General features: G+C 41.1%; 1 protein-coding gene across 4 annotated transcripts in view; it reads left to right on the top strand.

The window, feature by feature from the left end:
• The window catches only part of DAAM1 (dishevelled associated activator of morphogenesis 1), a 163,466-nt gene that overhangs the window by 53,946 nt on the left and 82,208 nt on the right, over window positions 1-27,312 (top strand). For all 4 annotated transcript variants that reach the window (XM_082734964.1, XM_082734965.1, XM_082734963.1 and 1 more), the window contains exon 2: window positions 11,349-11,568. In XM_082734964.1, coding sequence (XP_082591090.1) covers window positions 11,386-11,568 — 183 coding nt within the window. In that variant the 5' untranslated portion in view covers window positions 11,349-11,385. The remainder of the gene's footprint in view (window positions 1-11,348; window positions 11,569-27,312) is intronic.

Below are 27,312 nucleotides of genomic sequence, written 5' to 3'. Positions count from 1 at the left end.
GGTAGAATTTTTATGGAGGGCAGGGTGGCACTTTCGAAGGGAGTTCCAGTTTTCACAATGGGACTCCATCATCTGTCCTTCTTGTTTCTGGGTGGCTTCTCCTCACCTTGTCATGTGCAGGACTCATTAGTAATAGCCTGAGCGCAGGTGTGGCGCTGGCCTTGCCCAGAGTGAATCCCTCTGAGTAGCAGGCGTTGTGGAGAGACTCGGGCTCTAGTAAACAACTCACCACACTGTAATTTTAAACCCAGGAGTCCCCATGGACCCAGCTTTCTATAAACATTCTTTACATTTGTGATGGCAAATGGTGGCCGTGTCTGCCCATGTGCAGATGACCTTTCCGAGGCAAAAGTGTGAAAGCCGGTGGCTCTGGGTGTTTGCAGTAGGTTGTCTAGCGTGGGGATCAATTCCTAATGACTTTCATGGATAGAAAGATGCCTTCAGGTGTACAGACTAGAATAATAAGTAGGTGAGATTGGTGCCTGAGTAAAATGTGAAGGAGAATTGGGTCAGAATTACCCATGTCAGCGTCCTTGCAGTGACTGAGAGGGGTGTGCTCTGTGGCAGCTCTTGTGTAAATGGTTGGCTTGAAACACCAGATCCGTCGAAGGCTTCAAAATACACGGGAAAGCTATGACTTTTTCAAAGTGCCTTTTCCCACATTGCCCCTAAAACTCTCAGAGAATTTCCCACAATTTGCAGATAAACTGACTAACCTGCAGAGCCCTTGATTTAGTGATGACAACTGTCCTGTAGAGATTAAACCAGCCTCATTCCAGGAATTTGTTCTGCTGATACACACAGGAATGTCAGAGAAAGGAATCTGGTTCACACATTGCCACCGAACAGTAGTTAACAAATGTAAGTCCTCCTTCCAGCTTTTTAATGTAGTTCTCACTTCCCTTTGTAATGTCCACTTAAAATCCATCAAACATTTATAGAGGACTTCAGGATGTTGAAGTCTTTCCTACAGTTCCTCCAGGAAAGGAGTGGGTGAGCCGCTGTTTGAACCTGGGTCAGGTCTCCACAGCTGCCTGTGTCATGTTGTGTCTGTTCATTAGTTTTCCCCTAACTGCGAAACACAGACATTTTCCATGAGAAAGTTGGGGGTTTCCTAATAGTTACCAGAGAATGAGGCTAAGTTTAACCAAGAGCTTTTGTTCTCCATGGTGTTTCATTTTTCTCTTCTTGCAATTGTATTAATCTTGGCATAAAAGTAGTCAGAAGAACATGAACAGAGGAAGGTAATTAGTGAGTTTTAAATTTTCTTTCAGTAAACATGAACATATAAAACCCTCCAGGCAAGCTTTTATTTCTTCATTTTCTGTCCAGAAAGCTGTAGATTCCCTAGGATGCCAGTGAACATTATTCTCCATAATGGCCTGTGTGTACAAGAAAAATTACACCCACTTGGCAGTCTGATGCCTTGATGATAAAATGTAGTTATGATATTTGAGAGGGAACATGATCAAATAGCCTCTAGTTTGGGGGATGTGCAGGTCAGTAGCACAGCTCACTTTCCCAAGGGACCATGTGTTATGGCCTCACTGGGGAGAGGGACTTACATTACTGTGAAGGTGGCGTTTGCGAGTGCCTGGCCCAGGGTACCTCCACTTTCTCTTCTCTAAGCCATATTCAACTTTACTTGAAGATCTGGAACACGTAGTTGTTCAAACTAAGTGTATATTCAACCTCTTCTTTTTCAGGATTTGCCAGAATTATTGCAATTGTGAGAAGGTTCCCAAAAAATGAGTAATAATCTACTTGTTTTTAGGCAGTGTCTTTTAATATCCCTTACATTTTCTGTTGTGGATAACACCAAAGTGTTGGCTGATTGTTTGGGAAGGTCTGAAACCTCACATACCTGAAGGGTGGTCATGGCAGTGGGGAGGCGTTTGAAGGGGCACCACATCTGCTGGTCACGGTGAAGACTCTGACTTTGGGGTCACTTCGTTGGGGACAGCGGAGGACCGGAGCAGGTAGCCTACAGGCAGTTGTTGGTGTCTGGCGACGTACAGGTATTCTCTGGCACCTGTGATGTCTCCCTGCCCCAGCTTTCTGAAAGAGCTGCTGGGTGATTCAGGAAAGTTACTTGTTTTGCATGTTAAGGATCAAAACTTGGCCTCTTGGAAGAGTGAGAGCTTTGATGTAACAAAAGTGGCCATTGAGTTGTAGCTTCGTATGTTTGTGTAACCCCTCCTTTAAATTTGTCTTTGTACAATCTAAGTGGATCCCTTAGCTGTACTGAAGAGAGAAAACAAAAGGGGGGAAATGATTTGCATTTCTTTCAGCTTCAACTTAAATTTGTTTATTGGCTTAACTCACAGACTAGCAACAGGTCAGCAGGCCCAAGGGCACAGGCTGTCTGGCAGGGCTGTGCTTTCTTTGGTGGGGAGCTCCAGTGACACTTCTGGTTTGGCCCTTCTCCCAGATGATCGAGACGAGATGTCCTGGCTTTCAGACTGGTTTCTGTCACGTGAACAACACACACTTCCTAACTTGAGAACCGGGTTGTATTGGCTTTAGGGATTTATGGCCTAAACTCATGGTTAAAGTATTGAGTCATGACAGAAAAGTCATTGCCAGCTTTTTAGGGTGAAACCTGGAGGTCCCCTCCTTTGCTCTTTACATGGAGAGCGGGGTGTTTTCTGGCAGGAGTCTGACTTGGGCTTGGAAGAAAGGCTTAATTATGTGCTGGTTGAGGCTCGGTCTGGCTTGAGGGTGTGCATGGACTTCACTTGGGTTCCTTCCTCCCTTATCTAAGGAGGAAGTGGGGAAGGAATGGGACAAATTTTGGCTTCCACTTTGCCCCCCCCCCCCCCCCCCCCCGCCTACACTAATGCAGAGTGGACACAGAGGAGGGACTGTGCTTTCTTTGCCTTCACTGTCCTGCTTTAGGTGGTGGGGCAGGGAGTATCTTCAGGATGCTGGTAGCTTTTTTGAATGTTTGGGTTTGGGTTTTCCTGTCAATGGTGGGGTGCCGGTATTGCTTTTCTCTTTCCTCAGGAGAGTCAGTGGGCTGAGGGGACTGACTACAGGGTGAATTTTCAAGAGCCACTTCCAGAAGTGCCCTGTTAGAGCATCCTTTTGGGACCTAGTATGTGGAAAGGGCCAGCCCTCTGCTGGACATACTTACTGAGAAACGCCCTTTCCGTTTCCTGGTGGAGAGGATGTTGAAAGTGCAGGGAAAACACATCCCCTTTCAAACGTTCCTCTTACCACCTTTAGACTGTATCCCATGATTTTTTTAAAGCTCTAAATAGTATTTGGCATCTGGTGTGCTTGGGAAATGAAACCAGACATGAGGAATGTGAGAGGGGAGAGAGATGGCCAAGGAAAGAAGCAAAGCAGTTTTTGCTTTTCACATTCTTCTTGATAAGAGAATTTGGGTTAATGTTATCATGTTGTTGAAAACAAAAGTGCGTGTCAGGGCCCTTTGGAAAATTGTGAAATGTGGGGGAAACTGCAGCTCTGAAAACAATAGGTATGGTAATTAGAACGGAGGGTTCCCCAACCATTCTCTTTGAAGTTGCTCTTAGGGCATACGGTTTTGTTTTGTTTTGATTTGTTTTGTTTTGTTTAGCTTGTCCATCTTTTTATGTCTGTGACATTGTTTCAGAAATTCCGGAGACCACTTAGAATACAGAAACGATGACATTGTTGAAATTATAATTGGAGAATTAAATGTGAACTACTATCTTTTTTTTATAACTTTTTTTAAAAGATTTTATTTATGTATTTGACAGAGATCACAAGTAGGCAGAGAGGGAGAAGGAAGCAGGCTCTGCTGAGCAGAGAGCCCGATGCAGGGCTCGATTCCAGGACCCTGAGATCATGACCTGAGCCAAAGGCAGAGGCTTTAACCCACTGAGCCACTCAGGCGCCCCGTGAACTACTATCTTGATTTAAAACAAACAGGTGGGTCATGGTATACGTGGTCCCCACTGCACTTGATGAGTACAGTCAGAAACTCTTGACTGTCTAACCAAGTTGGTGGCTGGCAGGAACTCACAGACTCTCCTTGTTTGCCTTCCACCAGGATCTAAGTTGTTTCCCTGGAACCACTTTGGTCAGAGGAGAACAGTGATAACTGAGCATATCCCTCAGGCTGGACCTCCATCTTATCAGTGTGAGGCAAAAGTCCCTGATGAAGCAACCAGAAAGGTGTCTGCGTCTTTTTTTTTTTTTTGGTCAACATGACTTCCAAGTTTACCCCATACATTAGGTACCAATACTGTGTTGCTTTGTGGAAGACAAATCTTACATATCCCATATGTGTTGTGACTTGGTCTTATTAGAGAAGAGTGTTAAGGAGGGTTTTCTTGGAGACTCTGAGTTCTCCAATGTTTTATATCATCATGATCATCATCATCTATATTCCCGAAACTTTGGCCCTCAGTTTTTGACTGTTACCACATTGAGAGTCTTGTTTGTTTTGTTAAAGAGCAGTACAAATGACTCTTAACTTCTAGCGAGGCCACAGATGGATTAAATTTCTTATTCTTTGCTAAGCAAAATGCACCTGCTCCAGAATCTTAAGTAGCTTTTTAATTGCTTCCTTGTGCATGGCATAGCCATAGCCATCTGTAATGCTATAGATGGATTGCATTTTGGATGTCCCAGAAGTGACTTCTTCCCCTCTGCAATGGTGCCAGAAGCTGAGATTAGAAGATGTGTTCTGGTTGAGGGCCCAGCTGTCACGGTGGAATTAGTCCTTTCCCTCGGGCTGATCTGATTAAAAATGGACCAAGATGTGGACACCTAGGCCCCAGGTTTCAGAAACTGCATTCCGTCTTTACTGGACAGAGTTAGCAACTTAGCTGCTCCCTGAATGTCCTCACTAGACCGGCATCTCCCTGAATCTGTGAATTTTCTTCATCTGTGTCTCCAGCACCTCATGCTCTGTGTGGCTGATTGAGGTTCAGCTGTGATAGCTGAGGAAATGAATACTTTCTTAGGCAAAGTGTTTCTTGAATGTAAGGAATGGGGAAAAGATTCTATCAGCAGGTCTGTTTCCCATGGAGCTTACTTGGGAGGGTGGGTGGAAAAACCAGGCGCCAGCTAGCTCAGCGAGAAAGAAGCTCCTCACTCGAGGGAGGCTGTTTGACACCCGGACGATGCAGTCTGTTTGAAAGGCTACTTTCAGCATCAGAAACCTTGACAAGTGGCTAAGGAGCACTTGGTGATGTGATTGACTTTTTGTGTCTTGGCATTTGTGAAAAACAGATCTGCAGGCAACTGTGGGAAGAACACCCAGTCACACAGCCCTGAAGTTCAGAGACAGACCATCTGTTCACTTAGGTATTTATGCCTTTGCATTCAACAAACATTTATAGAGAATATACCATGTGCCGGGGACTGAATGAAACTTTGTCCCTGTCTTCAGGATCTCATAGTTGAGTGGAGAAAACAGACGTGAATTAAAAAAAAAAAAAAGAAAGGAAGGAAGAAATCCAGACAACCAAAAAACACTCAACTATGTATATGGTGCTTGGGCTGTGAAAAGATATGTGTGACTATTTCTGGGAAACCTAAGGGCCATTAAAATAGTAGTAGTTGAGTGGGTCTTGAATGGTGAATGGAAGATGGTTAGGTATAGAAGGAAAAGAGCACCCAGGCTGAGAAAACTGTGGATGTGTGGGCTCAGAAGTGCGACTCCTCTCAAGGTCTGATCACTATACGCACATAGGTGTGTGGGGCATGTGGGTGGGCAATGTTCATGGTATTGGGAGACAAGGGTAGAAAATCAAGTAGGCAAGGGCTAGGCCACGGAGGGTTGGATGGTCCAGGCCGGAAGCTGGATTGTGTCCAGGAGACACTGCAGAACTGAGTGACACAATCAGATTTATGATGTGCTGAGAATAAATCCCAGACTCCTCACTCTGGTGGGCAAGGCCCTGGGGTCCGGGCCCCTTTCCTCTCCAGCTTCTTCTCTCTCAACACTGCCATTACTAACAATGCCCCAGCCACACTGCTCTTCCTTCCCTGACTCAGAGGTGCCACATTCCCCACCTGCTCTTGGCTTCTGCACACACTCCTGCGTGGAATCCTCTTCCCCCAGCTCTTTGCAGGGCTAGTTCCATTTATCCATTAGGTCTCAGCTTAAATGCCCTGTCTTTGGAGAGGCTGTCCGTGATTACAGTATTGAAAGTCGCCGTCTTCGCCACCACCACCAGCATCCCACCATTTTCTTTCACTTGCTTCTTGCATCCCCTTTAACTGTAACTAACTAAAATTAATAGTTATAGTTTTGTTTCCTTGTTTTGTGTGGTTTTTTTCATGCCTTTTCCCAAATAATTTTTCTAAAACTCTCTGAAGGGCACATCATCTCATTTTCATCCCTCTTTCCTTAGCAGTTAGCACAGTGTTTGGCACATAATCAGTACTGAACAAGCTTTTTTTTTTTTTTTTTTTAACAGTTTATTTTTTTTTAGTAATTGCTATCACCCATTGTAGGACCTGAATTTATGACCCTTAGATCAAGAGTCTCATGCTCTTTGACTGAGCCAACCAGGTACCCCAGGACTCAACACACTTTTGACTTAGTAAATTAAATGATTAATATGATGAACTAGGGCATCTATTGGTGACTTTCAGCCCATGAACCTCAATGGGCACACCACCTATTTTTGTATGTATGTTCCATGAGCTAAGAATGGTTTTCACATTTTTAAATAATAAAACAAATTTTTAAAAATATTTTATGATGTGAGAAAATCATATGAAATTCAGATTTCAGTATCCACAGTAAAAGTCTTATTGGCACGTGGACATGCCCATTTTTTACAGATGCCTGTTGCTGCTTTCGTAATAAAATGGCAGGTTGTGATAATAACTAGAAATAACTAGTTGTGATAGAAGCTTAAAGGCCCACAAAGCCTAAAATATTTACTATTTGGCCCTTTACAGAAAAGGTTTGTCAACCCCTATACTGGGGAACCATGGGCCAAGGAGGAGAATTGAAAACTGTAGTCATTTTGATGAGAGATAAGGGGAGGCTGAATAAAGGTTATGGCCTTGAGGTTGGAGAGGGTGGGGATTGGATTCCAGTTGGATTAAGCATGCAGGTTCCCTGACTTCTGTCAGGTTTCCCTGCTCCATACCTAACCACTTAGTCTTCTCCAGTCAACATCTCCTTCTGTTTCCCAGCAAAGTAAGTTGCTAATTTCTCTCTTTCTAACTGTCCCACAACCTCTCAAGTTCCTCCTTAGGTCCAATATGTGAAAAGAGGATGATGGAATGAAGTGGTGGGTATGAGTGTGTTTAGTAAAAATCACAAACACACACAGGCAGCTGTTGGGATTACTTGCTCATTAGTGACATGTTAGAGAGTTAAGGAGGGCTGGCCAGAGTGTCTACTGCCAATGACGGGTAATGGAATGATTATTTTGCGTCCATTTTGGTCTATATCTGGGAGACTATGCTCTGAACAGTAGAATTCCAAATATGTATTAAAAATGGCAGCCTGTTGGAAATCTCAAAGCTTTGCCATCATTTACAGTTTAAAGATGGGTTTAATGGAGAACCTTATATATTTGGGGTTACACAGAAGAGCCAGCATAGAAACTTGGCCTTTGGGCTTTACTGAGGCTTTTAAACACAAATCACCTGTCAAAGGCAATATTTTGGTCCTCATTAAAAATGATTTCAATTACATTCTTAAGTGAAATAGGTTCTATATCTTATTACCCATCTTAGAAACTAGCCAAGACCCTCATATTTTTTTGTTTATAGAACTGCTGGCTTTAAAAAAAAAAAAAAAAAAAGATTTAAGAAATGCTTTGGACTGATTTTTAGATCTCAGTATTTCCTGTGCTCCCCACCTCAGTATAGCCAGAATATAATAAAACTTGGGTTTGAGGGAAATAACCTATAAAGTGCAAAAGTAAAGTTGCTCTCTATTTGTTTCCCAAACACCATGGTCATACTTCTCCTGTGCAAGGCACTGATACAGGACGTGAGCACTTTTCCTTATGGAGTTGACTCTTCAATAGGGGAAGCAAGACCCAGACCACAAATTACTGTAACTGTTGGCTCTGCCTCATAGGGGTCACAAAACGCTAAGAGGGTCCAAACCACATTCAGCAGGGTGGGTTAGCAAGACTGCCTGGAAATGAACTGGAAAGCTGAGCGGGGACCATATGACCCTCCATGGGTTAGCTCTTGCCTACTTTTTTTTTTTTTTCCCCTTCATCTTCCAGTAGTCTGAACTTTGTCTCCTTGCCCCCATATGGAGGCACTTAATCTTGCAGACCTTAACAGTAGTCCCTGAACAGTCTCTCCTCAGTTTGTTGATTGACAAGGTGTGCAGGACTCTGGCCTGGCTTCCAAGGGGGATATGGCTCCTGCCCTGAGGACATACATTGGAGACCAAGGTTAACAGTTATATTTTAATGAGCTAAGTCTTAACTCCCATCTCCTGGTATATATCAGTTCTATTGCTGCGTACCCCATGCTGGTTAACAAAGAATACAAGAATTGCACACATAGAGAAATTCTTAAAGCAATTTGACATTGCCGAGATATTTGTACTATAGTGTACAAAAATATGTTTCTAACAGATTGGAGGGAAAGCAAGTAGTCCTTTGCCTCAGATAGTTTGAGAAGCTGGTGTATAGATCACCATAACTTGGATATTTTTGAAAAGAACATTTTTGCATACACATTCTCCTCCTTCCATCTGTCATATAAACAATCTAGAGTGTTTTTTTTTAAATCTCCATTTTACTGTGAAAGTAGTATGTCTTCATTGTGACAACAACTTGAAAAGTATAGAAAAGTTTTTTGTTTTTTATAAAAGTAAGTCATGCATTTGACACAGGCTAACTGTTGGCTCATATTTTGGTGCATTTCTCTTGTTTTTTTCCTGCTCATACATGTACACTTTTTCTTACATAAATGGGACTTTGTATACCTATTCCTTAGTTTACATATCCCAAAAATTAATTTGCATGTCATTAAACATTCTTTTACAGAGAACTGCTTGGTGGTCTGGCATCTAGTTGTACTATGATTACCCTTTTTGTATAGTCTTCTATTATCAGCACCTATTTTATCCCCTCATTTATTTGTCATAATAGCTAACATTTTAAAAATTTTTGTGACATCTTTGATAGTATCTCTGAATATTTTGGTGGGATATGTTTCTAGAAGGTCAACAGTATGACTATTTCAAGGCTTTGATACATTGCCCATCAGAAATGTTGAACCACATTTCCATTATCACCAGTGATGGATGGGCTCACAGTACCAAGGGCTGTCAGGATTGGTACTGCCAGGGTGGGAGCTTGTTGACAAAGATAAAGGCAGAAGCAATGAGCAGAATACTGGGGAGGATGTCTATGGGGCATGGAAAATGGTCTGTTGGCTAAAGTGGAGGATACTTTCCAGGAAATAGAGAAGACAGAGAAATTGAATTGGATCCGATTTGGTGGAGCACTGAATGCTAATTAGATTGGTATTGGGGAGACTTTGGTGGGTTTGGGTCAGGAAAATGAGAGCCCCAGGGCTTTACAATGGGAAGATGGGCTTCTACAGCACAACCTGTGCCTCAGCACCACTCATTCCCAGTACACGCTGTGCCCCTTTCCACCTCGTGTCTTTGCTCGCACTGTTCCCTCTGCCAAAATGCTCTGCTTTCCGTTATCTATCAAAGCTCCACTCGTCCATCGGGGACCTTTCTCAGATTGTTCCCTGTGGACTTTCTGCTTGATTTTATAGCACTTACTGGTATGATATTCGATAGGACTTTTGTTACAACTACTTGGTGCACTACTCTCTTCCACCAGATTATAAGCTCCTAGTGAGCTTACAATTTCATTTCACTTATGTATCTTTAGGTGCTTATAGTGCCTGTTATAGAATAGGTAGTACACACATTTGCCAAAGGAATCCCAGGTACTGCATATTGCCTCCCATGACCTCGCACAAGTACACTGTAGGCCAGGAGATGTGTGCTTCAACAGATTGGGGTATTGGATGTCTCAGCTAAGTCTTTATTTCAGAGCCATTTGGATCATCACATAGGGCTACACAAGGGACACGCTGCTCTGAACATTTCCCTCTCTTCCTATCCCAAGACTTCTAAATGCCACCCTTCGGAGACCACTGTCCTTTAAGTAAGCAGAGATCTTGACTCTAGAAGTGTTTGTAAATCATAGTTATTTATGAAAAATTTTACTGTAGTTTGTATCATTGTATGAGATTATTTTTAAAAAGCCATATGGCATCATGTTATACACATAATTCTTTGATTTGCTTTTTTCACTTAACAGTAAAACTTGGGAATTTTCCCCAGGCAATATATATATAATCATAATCTTAAACTATATAATCATTAAAAATGTAATTTTGTAGTAGAAATTCAAATTCAAAAGGGTACAAAATGAAAAAGAACAGTTCTCTAATCCCCTATTTTTATTTTAGAGGTTGCAGCTACTATTAGTCCTTTCTTATATATATTCATAAGTATGTATATGAATTCTTTAAAATGTAATCTTGTAGTATATATATCATATGGCATCTTGAACATGTTTCCATATCCACATATACATATGCCTTGTTTTTAAATGAGGGCACAGTATTCTATTATGTGAATATACTATAACCATCTCCTTGTTGGTGAACTCATTTGATCTTTTCTGTTTGAATATCTATGACTCTTCTAGCTCATGTGAAGTTACTCTTCCTTTGTTATGAATTTAAATTATTCAACAAGATAAACAGTAACTGAGTGCCTTCTTCTTCCCTGGCACTGTGCAGGACACGAGTGCCGACAAGTTGCTTGATGTGCAGTTCCTTCCCTTGACTTGGAGCTCATCGTGGTCTAACAGGAACGTATTCTCTTAAGGAACTTAGAATGTGATATGAGCTGGAATGAGTAGGTAGGCCTTAGCATACGTATCACTGATTCTACTTTGGGAAGGTAGAAAAGAAGAAACTGATACCAAGCTTTAAAGGGTAAGAGATCCTTTAGGGGTGTGAGGAAGAGAAGGTCATTCTTGCAGGGGAGTTCAAGAACAAGATGGGTTGGCAAGAAAGAGCATGTGTTAGGCAAAGAATGGCCAGTAGCCCAATGCGATTGGGGCATGTGCTGCGGCACGCACAGTAGGGTTGTACTGTTTACTCAGCAGTTGGTCGTAGGAAACATTCAACAAGTGAATAGAAGACTGTGCTCTTTGCCCAGCTAGGCTCCAAATCCTCCTGGGGTTGTCCTCTCTGTGCCGTATAGGGGCAGATCAACTGTCTCCATGCAGAGGTCTCTTTCTTGAATTGGTCTGACTTAAAACAAAAAACAACGTTTTACCCATTTTTTCACCCTTAACCATGTCCTGTCTTCTCTTTTGCAGAGTTTAGTCCCTTCAAGAAGTAGAACAGAATTCAGTCATGGCCCCAAGGAAGAGAGGTGGACGGGGGATCTCGTTCATCTTTTGCTGTTTCCGAAATAATGATCACCCAGAAATCACCTATCGGCTGCGAAACGATAGCAACTTTGCGCTTCAGACCATGGAGCCAGCGTTGCCCATGCCCCCTGTGGAGGAGCTGGACGTCATGTTTAGTGAACTTGTGGTGAGTCCCCAACTTCCTTCCTGGAGGTGGTTGGGAGCCAGGAGGGAGAGGAGAGAGATGTGCATGGTTGGTTTGGTTAACCGCGGGCTTGCCCTTCTTCATTGAAATGACCCCTTTATATTGGCACCTCAGCTGTGAGCACAGAGCCTCTAGCATTGCTACATCGAAGGGCTTTGCTTTAAGTCGAGGGATTTAGACCTTAGGTCTTCAAAATATGTGGCAGAACTGCATCCTAACTTGCTCTTTCTATTCTTCCCCATTCCAGTCTGAGTCTATATTGTGTGGACAAAGAATTCCCTTGTCTGCTTCACAGCTTCCACAATTCCCTCCTGCTTTCTCCACCCCTACCCTCAGTGTATAGTATTAATGTCTTTTTAAAAATTAGTCATACTCCTCCTCCTGTCCTGGATCCTTTGATGAAAGACATTATTACTTAAGTACAGTGTAATTATTTAGCCTAATGATAGGATTGCAGTAATAACTTTGTGGGAAACTTTTTATAGATCCTATCATATTTTAGAATCCACTATACTGAAGTGAGAGATGTGTCTAGTATAGGACCCATTCACCAAAAGATGTAAGTGCTCTCTTGAGCTTGGCTTTTCAGGCACTTCTGAAGTAGTGTTTCTTTCCATTCTATGTTTTAGGGGATATTGTGGCATAGTTTAAAGGGTAGTGGCATGGGGGATTAGGAAGATGTTGGTTCAAATTACTGTTCTGACTTTACTATCTGTATAAGTATGGAAAAAGCATATAAGCCTGTTTTCTGGAACGGGAGAAAAGAAATAATGCCTCCTCCCAGTTTGATGTAGTATCTAAGAAGAATTTACATAGTGGGAGTGGCCCAGTGCCTGGTCCTCATAAGTGCTCAATAAATGTTACATGAGTACTCTATCCTCCCTTTATCACCACTGGCAATTTGTAGTGGAGTCAGTTTTCCTCAGACCATTGATATCATTCAACAGATATTAGAGAGTGCTACCATACGGCATGACTCTTAGGTCAAGAAAGTAACGTAGGCTTTCTTGCTGTCTTCCAAGGGTAATATCTGAACTGATCAGGTCAAGTCCAGCTCCTCTAGACCAGAATTTACCTGTAAGTTTATCGTATGAGACAGGCCAATATGATGTTTGAGTTCTTGTCTCCTGAGTGGATTAGCGGGCCTATTACCAATCAGAATTGGTTGGGAGAGAGAAGAGTTGCCTCTTGACAGCATGTTGAATATTTTCAGTGTTTAAGGAATCTCTCTCCTCTCCTGCCTCTCATGCAGAGACTCTGTTCTGGGTGTTACTCGGGAGGTTCAAAATGGAAAACTAGAACCTATTCCTAAACAGCTGATAGTTCAGTAGCCAAAGGGGACTGATGCAGGCATAAAGGAAGAAGCACAACCCACCTCTGCGTAGATTGTGTATAGATGTGTTGTGAGGACACGGTGATGAGGAGGGTAGTCACAGAAGGCTTTCTGGAGGAGGTGAGCTGTGAGGAGCAGTTGAAGGTGAGAAGTGGGGAGGGTCAGTGTTAACGGTTGTCTCAGTCATCTTAAGCTAGTTCATCCTGTGATACCAAACCCTAAGCCGTTATAAACGGCAGTGGTTTATCATTTGCTAATGCTGTGTGTCTTTGTGGGTCAGCTGTGATTCTGTTCCTCACCATCTTCCAGCCAAGACCCAAGCCTGGTGGAAGACGAAGGAGAGACATGGTAAACTACTAGCAGGCTCTAAGGTCAGGCTTAGAAATGGTACATGTCTCTGCCTAAGTTTATTGCCTTGCCACTTTTCTTTGGCCAGTGAAAATCACATGACCACTCCTGAGGCCACTGGGCGGAGGGCGTGGGGGGGGGTAGTTGAGGACACATAATCCTCTTCCAGAGAGAGGCAGTGAGTCATCTACCATGGGGGCTTCAAAAAGGGGCAGTTAACAATGTATTCACATACTTGGTTTTATTTCCCACTTAAAGTATTTTAAAACCAAAAGTCAGCCTAAGGAGATAGATGTCACTGATAGATGAAGGCCTTCTTGGTGGTAGTGGAGCTGGAGGGCAAAGCTAGTACCCTTGAAGCACTCATGTCCACCGTCTTTTCAGTTGTAGTCTATCAGACTCTCCAAATGAGCCTGAAGCCAGAGCCCGCGTGGTGGCAGCTCCACGTACATCTTGAAGACAGCTCATTGTTCTGTATTCATAAGGGAGAAAATTCCACTCTCTGCCTTATTGATGTCTTTATTCTGTGTGAAAATTGCCTGCAGCTGTTAGTTGTTAAAAAGCCAATGCCAAACCAGAACTTTAAGCTGAAACCATTGGAAAACAAATTATGTTGAGGTTTGTATCTGTCCTGGTGAGTGACGATGGATTTCTATCTATTCCTGACTTCAGGAACTTAGACCACAAATCCATCCAACGGCCAGGGGTGTCCTGGGGCAAGAGAGGTGTGTTCAAAGCCACTGGAAACTTCTGCCCTGGTTTCTCTTGAGTGTTCACAGAAGCACTTCTGCCTCTGCCCATGCCAGGAAAGGAGGGCCACATGGGGAAGGGGGGAGCGCCTGGCATGTGGAGTCAGACCACTCTGCAACCTGTGGTTACTTCCTATAAGATGGTTTCTATTGGAATTTAAGTTTATTGCCTTGCCTAGGAAATGAGGATAGTACTGTATCTCAGAGAGGTTTGGTGTAAAGAAGGTAACTTCTTTAAAAAGGCTGCCTCCTATTAGGTGCTTTACACTCCACATTCTAGTGCAGTGAGAGGGATGGGAAGTCATTCAGGTATTTCCTGGGCACAACACCCTAAGCAGACATGCCAGGTTTTTCCTCTTTTTGAAAGCTAATCTGCCTGCTGTGAGTGAGTGGGTCCTAACTTGCAGAGGAAGCTTCTCGTCACAGCTGGTTGTTACAAGCTGGTTTCCTTTGCCTCTTCTGATGACGTAGTCAATTAATGTTTTTAAACGTGGTGCTGAACAGGTAGGTTGCAGAATTGCTTACTGCAGCCTTACCATCTCATAAGTAAAGCAGAGCTGAATGGGAGGTCAGCCATGGGAATCTGTAAAGAAGGTGGGGTATGAGGAGCACCGGCCGCAGGCCGTGGAGTCAGACTTGCTCCAATTTTAGGATGTAATGGTTCCTGGAGGCCCCAGTCCAAAAGCCTGCGTATCTTTTTTTTTAATAACAGCTTTATTGAGATCTAGTTTACAGACTATATAATTCACCTATTGACATTGTAGAACTCAGTGGCTGTTAGTATATTCACAGAGCTGTGTGACAATTACCACAAGACATTTTAGAATGTTTTCATGACATCAAAAATCAGCTCCCTTCCCTATTAACTGTCAACTTCTCATTTCTCCCCAGTGCAGCCAGGCTATGTCTAATGCGCTTCCATTTCTGTGAATTTGCCTCTTCTGGGCATTTCATAGAAATGGAATCATATGATATGTGGTCCTTCAGGGCTGGCTTCTTTCGCGTAGCATGATCTTTTCGGTTTATCCATGTTGTAGTGTGTATCAGTACTTCATGGCCTTTTGTGGCTGGATAATACTCCGCTGTGTGGATGTACCACATTTTGTTTATCCATTCATTGTTGATAGACGTTTGGGTTGTTGCCAGTCTTTAGCTATTACAAATATTGCTGCTGTAAACTTCATTCATATACAAGTTTTTGCATGGAAATAGATTTTCAGTTCTCATGGGTGTAGACCTAAGTGTGGAATTTCTGGGCCATATGGTAACATAATGTTTAACTTTTGAGGAATTGTCAGGCTGTTTTCAAAACTGGTTACACCATTTCACAATCCCACCTGCAGTGTGTGAGGGTTCCAGTTTGACCCCATCTGTGCCAACACTTGTTATTACTTCCTACAGATTGACCTTCTGATTTTAAAGCCATTTTATAGCTTTAGAACTGAGGGCATGTAACTTGGACATTTTTAAAACTAATTAATTAATTATTTTTGTGAGTAGAAATACTCACAAAATTATTTTTGTGAGTAGAAATAGCCTCTGTGCTAACAATTTTTAACTGATTTGGTATATTTTTAAAAATACTCAGTTGAGAGCGTATGTAATCTTTGTTAGCTATGTATTTTATGCCTTTCAAGCATCAATCCTTTTTTTCCTGATTACCTCCCCCACCTTCTCGCCCCACTTTTTCTGCTTTGTCCATTGCTTTAGCCACAAACTGTGAGCATATCCAACCTAAGACTCAATATTGTTCCCATAAGATAAGATTTAGTTATGGTCTTTCCACCATCTCTTAAAGGTCTTAGATTTTTTTTGCCAACCTATTTGAAGACTCCTAGGCATTAAAACTCTGTAAGTGGTTCTTATTCAAGTAACTTTTTCATCTCAATGTTAGAAGATTTCCTTTGGGATGAACAGAAAAATGTGTCATTAATTGACTGGTCAGTTCTTTTGGGGTGTATGCATGTGATAACTGGTGAACAGAGCAGTCATGGTTCTTCACGAATTTGTGGGACCGAAGGTTTAGTGGGGAAAACTAAACACGTAATCTTACCTCGTGTGTCTGAGGATCATGAGGGGCTTCTCCCCAGTGTATACTTTTGGGGAAGCATGTTCAGTTCCCTTTTTTTCACAAGGAGGGAGTCCTACTCACAGGTTCCCTGTGTATAACCCTAGCTCTCTTGTCCAGGAATTCCTAGCTTCTCTTCCAGCTCCTCTTGGGGATATGCATAGTTGAGTCCCTCTCTCTTCCTCAATTTCTCTACGAATCAACTTGCTTTCTGGAAACACATTTTGTGCCCCTTGGTGCTATGAATTTCCTAGGAGTGAGCCCCCTTGGGAGTTCTGTAGTTGTACTGCTGGGAGGTCAGTGTCTAATTCTGCACTGAAATCTCAGCAAGGCCACTTGTCTGCAGGTGAAAGTTGGGTTCTCCAACCCCACTTGCATGCATGAAAAAGAAGGTATTTGATTTCCTTTCTAGCTTGGCTCCTTAGCTTAACTGTCAGTGAATTTCAAACTTGCTATTTGCTGACACCTACCCCCAAACCCCACAGATTCCTAACCTAGTGGGGAAGGGTCTTGGAAGGCTTTGGGGCAAGTTTCATTTGATGTTAAGACACAAAAATCAAGTAGGAATATCCAGGCAAAGTGGAGAGAGGAGTGTTACAGACTGTGAGAACAGCATATATAGGGGGCTGGGAGGTGAGAAAAATCATAGAAGGCTCAAGGAACAGAAAGCTGAGTAGAGATGGAACATGAAATCAGAGACTTCTGAGAAGAGGTTCTGGAAAGGAGATGGGAATGATTGTATTATTGATTTAGTTATATATCTTAGATTCTTATTTGAATGAGAGGAAGAGATCTCTGCTTTCTTATAGTTTTCTCAGCAAACCAAACATATTAAAGTACAGCAAAATATTTTGCTGTCTGATTACATATACAAAAATAACCATTGCTCTTGGCAGTCTCGGTGAAGTGTTAATAAGTATAGCAAAAGGTGTCCTGTCTTGTTGAATAGATTCTGTTTTCACTTGAGTCCAGTTGTTGAGATGAGATGCTTTCTTGCTGCAATGTATACCTTCTCAGGGTACTTTAGTTTTGAAATGAAAAGGGAAGAGAGAATTAGGAGGAGGCCCCTTCTGCTCTTCCACCCAGTGCATAGACTCCACAAACCAGGAACTGGTGGGCTAAGGGTTTCCTACAGACCATTCCACAACAACAATGATATTGGAAATGATGTCTCCTAATGGGTTCCCTCAGCTCTCTTGCCTTATAGAACATGCAGATGTCCAACTGCTTTGCCTGGCACAGATTTTAGGTGAGAAACCAGGTTTCGGGCAAACCTGGTTATGGTTTTGAAGTGTTTTGCACCAAATCTCCAGTCTTCTAGTACACACATTGTTTTCTGTATTTGGATTTATTAGAGGAAAGCTTTCATTTCTAATACAGTAAGTACATCACTATGAATTTATGACTAGTTGGAAATATGCATCATGGATCCAACTTTTCCTAAATCTGAAATGTGACCAGTTACATTTTACACTTTTCTGGTTAATCTGTCTTCTTTTGAATCCACTCCTTTGTCTTCATTTTTTTGGTCAGTCGGTCTAATGTTTTGGGATAATAGACTATAGAGTGCTGTGCCTTCTAAGAAATGTAAACTATGTTAAACTTATTTAAAAATTTGTTATTGATCACAAAACTACCATTTATACTATTGAGCATTGCCAATGAAAATCAAATCTCAGTGAGGAACGTGGCAATGATGGATACCATAGGTTGATGGGAAGATTTGTATCCTCATAAATACAATTATTCACTATAGGTCAGTTTTATTATTACTGATTCCTGGGGACTTTAGTAGCCAGCATAGAATTTGAGAAATGAAGATAGCAGGAATGAGAGAATTTAGTTGACATATCAGAGTCAGATGAATTCACAGTCAAGGTAAGCTGTGCCAGCTGAATTCACTTGGGAATCTACTTCAGTAATCTTTTCATTTTTCAATATATTCTGAAGTCAACTTTGGTATGAAAGGAGCTACAGGAATCCAAATTTGTCTTACAGATTTACCAGTGTACAAATTTTGTTCTTTTCCTAACTACGTGAAATTTTACTCCTCTTCTCAGGCTGCCAACATAATTTCTTTTATTACTAGGACTATCTTAAGCTCTTTTTAATAAAAATTCTTCCATTATCACTAGAACTGATGACAAGTTTCAACACTTTTTATCTCTTTGTTTTTAGAACTTGCCTTTCACACTAAGGCCATGACTAAGAATAGAAAGTTTCTCATAGGAGCTGTTCAGTTCCCTGTCTCCAAAAAAGATGTAAAAATTGGGTAGCAAGAACATTTAATTTTAACCTGATTGAAGGGGGAAAAAAAAAACTGGTTATAAGGAATCCTAGTTTTAATCTATTGTTTCTTAGAGTCTAAAGGATTGCTTGGTAATTAAGCAGAGAAAATCAGACCGTATAAAGACTTCAAAGAAATGTTAGAATAGTCTCAAAGTGTTCAGTTGTCTGGAAGCCAAAAAGCAGAATGAAAAACTGATATTAAAATTGTTCTATTTCCATGAGGTAAAAATTCTTTTCATTTGACAAACCTGTAATGGTCAACGAGAAAATTCTGTTTAGCTAAAGGACATGTTTAGTTGACAATGAAGAAGAAAATATATTGAGTAGATCTTCCCCTGACTCTGTGGCATTTTTGGATACTTTGACTTGATGAGTTTATAGAAAAATGCTTAGAACGGTATGAAAATATTCAGTACATCACAGAGGTAAGTGGGAAAGCAGATATGGTCTTAAATGTGTTCAGTGCTGAAATTCCTATGTAGTAGATGTGAACGGCTGCCAATACAGGGTCAATTTGCAGATGACCCAAAAAAATGATCCCAAACCCAGAACTTCATAAACAAATTATTTTGGCCCTGAGAACAACTAATGATTTGTGACAGGGTGATGTTAATGTAGGTGGTTTTGCTTGCTTGTATACTTCTGAACTGAACATTACATTTCTTCTAAGAATCAAAGTAGGGTTGGCAGTAGATCTTCATCCCAATGGATAGTCTACATTTCTTTGTACTGGTTGGAGGCCCAGTTTGGTTAAAAACAGTGAGGTGGACAGTAGGCTTTTTAAGTTACCTTCTTGTCTTCTGATTTACCACACAAGAACAGTAAAGCTTAAGGTAAAACCACAAAACCATTTTATTCCTTCTAGTACTAAATTTATGTTTTATCTCACCAAGATCATTCCAAGTATCCTTTTCTATAGGCAATTAAGTATAGATTTTTGACTCCATGTTAGATACTTTGTTATAAATCAATACACTTATTTCTGGGTGTTTCTTAATTTAGATTATAGGGACTGAAATGGGAGGGGAATTGTGGAGAGATGGAGGAAAGAAACATGAAAACTTTCTTTTTCTTTTATTTATTTATTTTTTAAGATTTTATTTATTTATTTGACAGACAGAGATCACAAGTAGGCAGAGAGGCAGGCAGAGAGAGAGAGGGAGAGGGAAGCAGGCTTCCTGCGGAGCAGGGAGCCCGATGCGGGGCTCGATCCCAGGACCCTGAGATCATGACCCGAGCCGAAGGCAGCAGCCCAAACCACTGAGCCACCCAGGTGCCCCTCTTTTTCTTTTAATACAAATAGCTGCAAAACCATCTCTGAGCTAATAATTCTTGAAAATAGTTACAAGTCATCTTGGCCTTGATGACTTTCATTACTATGGATTCTAAAGAGACTGAGCAGTATATACCTACTTAGCTTTTGACTACAATTTAAAATCTGATTATTTAACTTAATCCTCAGGCTACCATGTGCAAATTATGCGAAGTCAGCCTCCAGTATTGACTTGCCAACTCTCTACATGTCCCTGTATAAATCAGTCCAGGTTTTAGAAGACTGGGAAAATAATTTCATCTCTACAAGTCATGTGGTTTAGTAAGCTTTTGAGTATAAATTTTGAAAATGTGTTTCAGTAATGGCTAGAACAATCTGGTAGTTTGTATAAATAACTGCGCATGAGAATATATATTGATGCATTGGGATTCATCTAAACATCATTTGTTCACATAAAACATATGTCACATGGCCTATGGGAGGTAAATGCCCAGTATGTGGGTGGTGTATTTCAGTTCTAACTGTCCTCAATTTTATCCACTGTACTTGGAATCCCACCCCCCATCTTCAATTCCCAGAATTACTCAGTAATTTTAGACTGTTCTTGGTGTATGTTGTAGGAGCTCAGTACCAGTTACATCTTTTAGTTATGATTTTTTTGGCTTATGGATAAAGAACCACATCTCTGTATATTTTTTGGAAAATAAGATTTAAAAATGTAGTAGTTTTTCTCCTCTTGTCCAATTTTAAATGAATCCACTGGAAACACCCTACAGCTGCTGTTTATTTCATTATGCAATGGAATATTTAAGAATTAAATTAAACCAAATAACTGAAAGCTCACTTAGAATGTATATACAGGTTGTTTATAGGAAAGATGGGCATTTCTTGGATGTAGAAGAAAAAGCCAAGTCCTTTGCCATCTTTTAAACAATCAGATGGTATGAGTTTATTCCCATATGGACACTCATTATGTTAAACAGAATGACACACAGGCATTGTAATCTGGCTTTTTCATCCTCAAGAACCCTAGGGCCGGGAGTGGGGTGTGGCCCAGAGAGGGTACTCAGTAAATGCTTGTGGCCTGGATGAGTAACGAATTACTAAAGGTTAATACTTGAGATGCTCAGCAACTATTTTAATGTGTATGTGTGTGCATATGTGCCTGAATTCATGACTGCTGCATCCTCCAGTGGTTGGGTATATATATTCTGAATTATTCTCGAAGTAGAAGTGATACATTTGGGCTGATCCTTGTGTCTTTCCTGTCCCCCATCCACCTGTTAACCATTCTCTTCAGTCTTATTCTTCATATGGGAGCACCGAAGTGTCTAGCATCAAGGGTAGCAGCTTGAGAGGACAAGGTTGATAATGTTTGAGAATTATTTCCTGTCCAGTTTCTCTACCATAAGTGAGTTGATAAAATAAATACCTGCAGTGTGGGAAGAGACCTATTCTACTAAATGTCTTTTGACCCAAATAAAACTTAAGTGTCTGCTGAGCTGCCAAAAAGTCTCTGAAGAGCTTGCTGAGCCGGTGCGGGAAGAGCCTGGGCTGGCAAGAGCAGTACAGGTGTCACTGAGAGAAGGGGAGCTTATTTAAACTCGACGCTGGTTCTTTGTCCCACAAGATGAAGTCCCTCCATGCATTCAGTTAGGGAAACACTGCTTAGAAATTCTCTGTATTAAGCCTTGTCAACAGAAGTTATCAGATTATAGATGTAAAAACTGGATATTTAGATATTTAGGTGGCTGGATGGATACTGGGAGATGATTTTAACATATACTTAGAACAGAGTTATTTAAGATTCCTGCAACACTGCTGGTGATGTATACTAATTAAAAATTAAAAGTTGCTCTAATGAGTTTCTGATTGTAATAACACAGAGAAGCAGAACGAGAAGCCTACAGGTTTAGTAGCAGGTTTTGTCTAGCAAACTGGTTATGGTTTGCATTGCCTGCTGTTAAAGAAAGGAAAGGAAATATTATAAAACACTTAACCACTGGTATTAAGAACTAAAAATTATTTCTGTTAGTCAGCCTTTGCTTGTGGGATCTCACTTCTTATTTTTATATATCGAATTAAGGCATGTCTATCAGACACAGAGAACATGACTGTGTAGGTGAGTCATATTGTGGTATTTCATCTAATGACTAAGAATGTTGGCTGAAATCTTACCTGCTGAAAACCTTCAAGGTTCTCTTGTGTGTACACATCCATTTTGGGATTTAAAGCACTCTGTTGTTTTCCATTTATGTTTTTCCTGACTGGTTAGGAGCAGGTAGTAAGTCACTGAATGTACTTCTGTTTAAAATGACTAATATGGAATGTCACTTTCAGATTTCAAACCACCACTGGGAAGGTAAAGGACTATTCTCAGGGTCACTGTGGTTAAATTTTAAGAGCTGAATTGGCAATCTGTGACTTAGGGATGTGCCGGTTACTTGCTGTGGTGGGGTTAGATGTTCATACATTTGATGAAATGTCTCCGCCTAACAGTACATTTTCTCTCTACGTTTGTAAAACTAATTTGGCCTTTTTCCCCACGACATTATATTTATCACTATGTCGTATGACTTAAGGCCTAGTCCCTTGTGCCTCCGAGCATCTGACTTTTTTCTGGTACTGTTGAGTTATGGGATGGAGGGAGAGGGTTAATGTCAGAGAGGGTTAAATCCAGCCAGGGCTAACTTAGGGTGTATGTGAAGTGACCTGGAGCATTGCTGCCTGGAGGTATGTGGGGAAGTCTTTGGTGGGTAGGGCCAGGGTGGGTGAATTGGGCCTCCATGCTGTGGGCAAATACCTGAAGTATATGCAGTTTAAAGGAGAAAAGTTAGCTTTGTCTGAGTAAGAATAATTAGAAATTTCGTGAGGTCTGAACATTGAGTCAGATGGCTGGCTACCTGGTCAAGGACCACAAAAAAGCAAAAATAAAAGCATACAAAGCCACAAGTTGATTGACAGGATGACCCTGGGACCTGTCTTAGCTTCATGTCTCCTCGTTTTTTTTTATTCTCTCCCCACCCCGACAGAGCATTAATTGCGTGTCCGTCTACCTCCACATGATGCATTAGTATGTGTGTGAGTAGTTAGCTTGACTCATTAGAAATAGAAATCCAGAATTCCTTTGTTAAAGATTTCTCTTGTAATCTGGAAACGTATTTGTTGGCTCATTGAAATGTATTGATTTGGTGGATTTTCAAAGAGTAAATGCTTTCAATATTGTTTTGGACGTTTTATGAATAACTCCCTATTTCAATTTAGCTAAGTCTCTGAAAAGCGCTCTTTCAACTCATTCAAGACCCTTATTGTATATTTTTTCAAAATTCCTTCCCTTGCTTTATCTAGCAAATCAATCCATTTCCTTAGATTTATTTGTACTGTGCCAATTGTTTTATGATTTATATAGATTTCTTTACAGTGCTGCCTGCTTCTGTGGAGTGTAGGACCAGTGAGATTTCTTTGTACAGAACCTTTTAGAAGTGGGTCTTAATAATACGCTTTGTTAGTGATGAAGCCTAGAGCTTTAGTTCCCACAGCTGGATTTCTCTCAGAGGTACTTTTTTCTTAATAAAAAGTGTGTCATTTATACCTTTTTCCAAGATACTATATATCAAATATATATTTTATGAAGATATTAAAAACATAATATGTTCTCTAAGAAAAGCCTATAGGCTTTTGTTTGCTGGTTTTAGTTTTCAAGAAGCTTGAGTTCAGAGCGGAAGAGGAATGGTGCTTTGTGTGAATGTTTCGCCTTTTATCACTGGCTAAATTATTTTCCTTCATTTAACTTAAAACTCTGTCCAACAAGGCATAATATGAAAGAAAGGTTTGTGGCCAGTGAAGGATGCTGGGCGATCCAAGTCTAGGGCGTAGGAGTAGGAGCTGAATTTGTTCTGCTTGTCTTGGCATTAATTGACAGTCCCCAAAATAATATCTGACTTAGCATGATTGTAAAACAAAACAAAACAAAACAAAACAAAACAAAAAGTAAGGTGATCTAGGAGCCTTCAGGATGCTGCCTGGGATTTGGGCTAATTACATTTGTTAATCTCCGTGGAAAACTTGTTTATTAATTCACAGAGACACAGAGGAGCCAACACTTTTCTGTAGAGCCACCAATAGGGAAAAATGAAAAACAAAACACTGAGAAGGTTCTTGAGGATTTATCATTAAATTTAACTTATCATTTAATTTAATATTAAGGGGCCTTAGGGGAAATACTATCTCTTGGTCTAAATGGAATGCATAATAATAGAATCCATATATAATTTTCAAGGGAAGTGATCTTTGGTTTCAAACAAAAGCTGTGTCTGAAATTTTAACAGTTCCCAGAGCAAACGACTCATCCTAAAGGGGACCACATTTTTCCTTTTCTTTACACGCCCCCCCCCCACACACACACATCCAATCAGGTTCTCTTCTAAGCCAACTCCTTGGTTTATCAGAAATTTGGTTCAGGCAGAAATTTCCTTCCTTATGGTTTACCTAAGGTTATATTTTCTCTACTCTGAATTTTTTCTTTTCCTTAGGGTTCCAACAACCAAGCTTGATTCTATTTCTTTAGCAGCGTATTGAGATGTAATTTTACATTCTATAGAATTCACCTATTGTAAGAGTACAGTTCAGTGAGTTTTAGGAAATGGATGCAGCTGTGCAGCGATTGCCACCATCCTGCTCCGGAACCTCTCCAGCCACCCTGCCCATTTGCATCAGTCCCGTCTGCTTCTAGCCCCAGACAACCACCAGTTGGCTTTCTGCCCCATAGATGTACTTTTTCTAAAAAAATCTCATGTAAAGAGGTACTGAGATATAGTGATCCGGCTTTGTTTTCCAGGATTGCCTTTTTCAATATTTGGATTAAGTATCAAAATGAAAAATCTCTGTAATCTGTAATATTACTTTGAAGTGATGTCAGAGTTTGAAGGACCTAATATGTCAAGGTGGCTTTCAAATTAGTTTGTATGACTTTCTTTTTCCTCCTCTGTCAACTGTGATTTTATTGCCCTCCTTGTCCACAAGTATATCTAAATGAGTGCCAGTAGCCTGAAAAGAGAGAAGGCAAAAGGCATCCAGCCATTCTGTATTTAAAGAAGGACCGCAGGAATCAGGTCTAGGAGACATGGAGTAAGATTCAAACACAGAAGCTAAAACTAAAACTAGGCAGCTCCCATAAGAAACTGTAGAATACTTCTTCACCTGCAAGTTACAAAGATCCCTCAGAGAAGACAAAAAGCACTAACTCTAGAAGAAAAGATTAATAAATTAGACATCATTCAAATTAAAATACGTAGTGATCAAAATAGATTATTAACAAAATAAAAAGGCAAGCTATAGCCTAGGAGAAATAGTCTCTATATACCCAGAACCAAGGAGCTGTTTCCAAAATAGGTAACAAATGTCTCCAATGCAATAAAGACAGGTAACTCAATGAAACTGGGTAGAAGACTTGGATAGTTTACAAAATAACACGTGGGAGGGGCCACGTGAGAAGGTATATTCAGCACCAGTTATCAGGGAAATGCAAATTAAAACTACATTGAGATAACTCTTCAAATAAACTAGATGGTTGAAATTAAAAAGACATAGCACCAAATTTTGGTGAAAATGTGGGGTAACTAGAGCTGCCATCTATTGCTAATGGAGAGTGAGATGACACCACCAGTTTCTCAAGTATAAAGGGCTACAGCCACTTCAGTGCCTACCCTGGCCAAACTGAAGATTGTATTAAGATCTGTATGTTTCAGTGTATGTACATTTTACTGCCCAGAATAGGGGAGGGGTTAATCTTCGAAATACGCTGATGATTGCTATATCCTACAATAATCCTCTCCCTTCGTCCCTCCCTTTCTTCCTCCTGGCTTTTCCACGTGCCCTCCCCTTACTTTTTTGCGGGCAGGGGGCAATCCAGCCATGTCACATACTGTTTCAGAACAATAATTAGTTAATTAATGGCAGAGATGAATAGAACAAATTCAGTTCCTGCCCTCTGGGCACAAGTCCAGGACAGGAGTCAGACAAGCCAATAATGTGCCAGTCGCAATGTGGTAAATGCCCTAAGTAGAGGCAAGAATAGGGAGCGGCTCATCCAGGAGAGTGGAGGTGGGCCATGTGGAGGGAAATACGCGCTACCTTGACAAGAGCTTGGATGAATGGGACTGATCCTTAGATATGGTGGTAAAGGCTTTCTGAAAAAAGGGAACAGCAGGTGCAAAAGTTTAAAAAGTGGGCAACTTGTGACCAGAAGTGCTAAAAGGTGGCTGGTGGCAGCAGAAAAGGAGAAGGGATAAGTCAGTGCATCACAAGGGACCTCTACCTACCTGCTGAGGAATTTTGGACTTTATCCTGAAAAGAAAGGGAACGACTGAAGCTTTCTATCTATCATCCTGTCTTCCTTACTAGATTCTTAAATTCCATGAAATCAAGGTCTGTTATTCATCTTTGTATTCTTTGTAATGTCTGGCCAGCGTCCTGGAATGGGTAGGACAGCGAGGAAGTGTTGACTGATCTCTAAGGCTGTGTGTGATAGTGTCTTGGAGACTTGCATGCTTGATTCAGCCATATTATTAAAATGGAATGAGTCAGAGCAGAGATACTTTTGGAATGGAGGGGTGGGGGTCTTATTACACTCTGGGCCTTGTGCCGGGGCACTCCCAGTCATTATCTAATTTAATCTATGTCATTCCTACTCAGAATCTGCCAGTGACCTCCGGTTGCTCTTAAGAGAAAGACCAAAGTTCATAGTATCCTTCAAAGCTACTGTTCACTGCCTGCTGTGCTTTTTACCTATTTAGTTCCTATTCATCTCTCAGCTTTCACTTCACTTCCTTGGGGCAGTCTTCGTTGCCCTACCTTTCCCCACAACAGGCAGACTGTCAGAGCTCAGCTTCCTGTGTGATCGTATCCTGGTTCATGAGATTATTTGATTTCCCTTATTCTCGCTCAAGAATATGAGCTCTGTGATACTTTTTTGTTCCTTGCACCTAGCACAGTGCCTCGCGTTTAATAAATACAAAACAAAATTTGGTTGCATGAGCTAATCCTTGAGACAATTCTGTCAGATATATATTATGATTCTCATTTTTCAGGTGAAGAAATTGAAGTCCAGAGGTTAAGTCACTTGCACAAGGTTACATAACCAGATGAGAGCCAGACCTGGAACTCAGGGATGGCGGATGGCAGCATCTTCCTCTTTCTGCTCGTGGACACTCCGTAGGCTTTGAGTGCAGCAGATGGATACATTTTCATACTTGCATCAGTGTTGTGATTTTACCTACCTGCTGAATGATCAACAGAATGCACAGTCTTGTGGTTAAGAACGTGGGCTCTGTAAAATAGTTCCAACCCCAGCTCCTCCTCCACCATTTACTAGCTTGGTTACCTTGAGGAAGGTACTTAATCTTTCTAGGACTCAGTTTTCTGGAAGATGGGGTAACAGTACCCACTTAATAGGACTGTTGTGAAAATTAATTCATATAAAACAGTACTACTGAGCACCTCAGTTGTGAGCTTTTACTTTTATCAGCATCCATTTAGTTCTTCCCCATTTTCTTTTTCTTTAAATTTCTTAAATTGTAGTATTTTTAAAAGATTGATTGATTGATTGATTGATTTGTGGTGGGGGAGAGAGACAGGGAGAGAAAGCATTGCGGCAGTCGGGGGGTTG

Source organism: Mustela nivalis (genome assembly GCF_964662115.1).
Source record: "Mustela nivalis genome assembly, chromosome: 6".
Lineage (NCBI taxonomy): Eukaryota > Metazoa > Chordata > Mammalia > Carnivora > Mustelidae > Mustela > Mustela nivalis.
Note: the sequence above shows the minus strand (reverse complement) of the source record. Positions and strands in the feature narration are given on the sequence as shown.